Source organism: Morus notabilis, unplaced genomic scaffold, assembly GCF_000414095.1.
Source record: "Morus notabilis unplaced genomic scaffold, ASM41409v2 Scaffold6358, whole genome shotgun sequence".
NCBI classification, from domain to species: domain Eukaryota; kingdom Viridiplantae; phylum Streptophyta; class Magnoliopsida; order Rosales; family Moraceae; genus Morus; species Morus notabilis.
Window position 1 is genome coordinate 1 of NW_010364760.1, and position 2731 is coordinate 2731.

At 33.8% G+C, this 2731-nt stretch overlaps 1 protein-coding gene across 1 annotated transcript; it reads left to right on the forward strand.

Moving 5' to 3' along the window:
• Positions 1 to 151: 151 nt before the first annotated feature.
• Positions 152 to 839, forward strand: LOC112093292. Its single transcript, XM_024171422.1, has 3 exons — positions 152 to 225; positions 400 to 705; positions 816 to 839. Exons 1-3 carry the CDS (start codon positions 211 to 213, stop codon positions 837 to 839), a joined length of 345 nt encoding a protein of 114 aa, XP_024027190.1. The 5' UTR covers positions 152 to 210.
• The last annotated feature ends 1892 nt before the right edge of the window (positions 840 to 2731 follow it).

The following is a 2731-nucleotide window of genomic DNA, read 5'->3' on the forward strand; positions in this document are numbered from 1 at the left end:
TTAAAAAAGATGCTCGATTACCTAACCCAGTTCGAGATGATTTAGAGGATGTTTGATTGATGGATTCAGAATCATGACTCAGAACTATTCTCGATTTACGTGTGTTTTTTGTGAGAGCGTTTGGTTGATGGATTTAGAATCATGACTCAGAACTATTCTCGATTTACGTGTGTTTTTTGTGAGAGAAAACACTGTAGCGAGCTACGAACCATGATCCGAATTATGGTACTGATCCTTGAACCAAATGCACGCTTAGTATTTGTTTGAGATGCTGGAAAAAGTTTTGTTGCATGGCTGAAAGCTCTCATCATATGGCCAAAAAGTGAATAGTGAATTTATAGTACTTTTATTTTCTTTTGAGATTATTATTAACTAATTTTCATATTTTTCTGTACGTAGGCTACTTCAAATGGAAAGAAATCAAGACCTGCTATTTCAAATCCCCAAAAGACTCCTCAAGCATCAAGAAATAAATCTATAAACACCTCTGGATCTCACTCGGTAGCACAACCGAAGAATTCAAAACAAAAAGAGAGTATGAATAGTACTATTGAGATGCTTAAATCCTTAAAAGTGGTGTACAAGTATGCTACTGATTATATGACAATAGCACAGACTTTTGAGATCCCAATGCCTGCCGATATCCTAGGTCATGAGCATAATCAAATTATTTTGCAAGAGGACATTATTCAATTTGGTGCAATGGTAGAAATTTCAGCTACATGCATAGCAATATACATGAAGTTTATGAGTATATAAACTTTGATAAAATGTTTTACCTATATAATATTTCTAACTTGTTATTTGGTTGTTAGGTACCTTTTGTCAAGATTGTGTGAGTGCTCTTGACTTTGTGTCAAAAGTTCAAGTTTGTGGATCCATGTCGTATGGCGGTCCAAGGTGGACTAACTAAGAATGATTGTTTGCGTTTTTTGAAAGATGTATTGGAAGGTTGCCACCAAGGGCAACTCGTTTTTGCTCCTTATAACTCGTCGTAAGTTCTATTTTTAATAACAAATGCCTTACTTCCACGAAGACCAATTGCTAATTTGATTCTCAACTAGCCTTTCCACATTTTTGTAGAGCACATTGGATTTGAATGTTATTAATCCGCAAGATGAAGTTATATATTTCCTTGATCCCCCTTGGAATGAGCCAACCAAAAAAATGAAAGAAGTTATCAATAAGTAAGTTGATCTATACTTTATTTATATAGTTGGATTTTATAGCAAATTTGGATTTTACTAATATATATATGTTTGCTTTTTTCCACAGTGCTCTCAAGATGTATGGCCTTAAAAAAAGAAAGCAATCACAATGGATTCAAATAAAGGTAAGTTAATTATCATTAATTAGACTACTTATGATATTATTTATGTTATTTTTTGTTAAGACTTAGGTTCAGAAATTTGAGAATTCACACAGAAAGTGAGAAATTGTAAGGAAACAATCGGATTGAATTGATTAAGACTTCAACTATCGACGGAATTACAGGAAAATATGGGGGTGTTTGAGTGACCCCTTGCACTCCCTAGAGCCTAAGCTCGTCTATGACAATTACAGAGAAGTTGATCCAATGCCCCTCCTATCCTCCTCTCTCTGTTTTTATTCCTAAGTTCTCACTAACCGCTTCCCTCTTCCCTTCACCTCTTCCGAGGCCCTCTCGAGATCCGAGACATCACGCTTTTCACCCCGCAGTGAGCTCAACAGCTCCTTGCGTCCCCTCCATGTCAACCCCTTTTTCTCCTCTAACCGTTTCCACCTCACCAGCCTCCACCTCATCCCTTGCTACCACACCAACCCGAACTCTTCTAGGCCTTCTTCGAGCATAGGTGAAATGTAATGGGGGTCCAGGGAACCCATCAATTTTTTTTATATTTATCATATGTTTGTATACTAAAACTAATTATATCGTTAATATAGTGCCCTAAACAACTATCCGATGTGGAATGTGGCTTTTGTGTAATGAGATTTATGAAGGATATAATAATGACAAAGATGACAATTTCCCCTAAAGTACGTATAACCAATCTTTAATATAATTATATCTTTAATAGGTCATTTGCTTTTGTTGGATTTGGTAATTATTGTGTACTTGTCTACTTAGTTAAATGGATATGTACATTTCGGGTTGGATGTTGCTTATTCATATACTTATTAATTATATAAAGATGATTCACATTAGTATTATGGAATTGTGTATGACTTGTATTTTTTTTAATCAAGTAATAGCTTTATTTTTGAAAGCTATGTGTATTTAATCATTAAATGATATCTACCTAGATGCCGTTACAATTTTTCATAATAACGGTTGAAATAAACTATTGGTATTTAGTTACATTGTTCTATATTTTTAACAATGGATTTTTAATTGACTTTAAATATTTTTGACATTGGTTAAAAAAATGACTTTTTCTACTTTTTAACAACGAATTTTTAGTTGAGTTCTTTAAACATTCTTCACATCGGTTCAAAATCGACTTCTTTCTATACTTCTGACAAGGAAGTTTGATCTACTTTAAACATTTTTAACATCGGTTATTAGCAGGCTAGTTGAACACTCCATGACGTCTTTAACAACGGTTGTGTGTAATATGTAACATCGGTTTAAATCCGTTGTTATAAAAGCTAATTTTTAATATCGCTCAATTCGACGTCGGTACAAAAACCGATATTAAAGATTCTTTAACAACAGTTTTTGGCTGACGTTAATCAGTGTTTTTTTTTTTTT

What these genes read in the sequence shown, in the direction of transcription:
- LOC112093292 (XM_024171422.1), top strand. An exon ending in TTATTCAATTTGGTGCAATG is followed by an intron (nt 706 to 815) that starts GTAGAAATTTCA and finishes TTTGGTTGTTAG; the next exon opens with GTACCTTTTGTCAAGATTGT.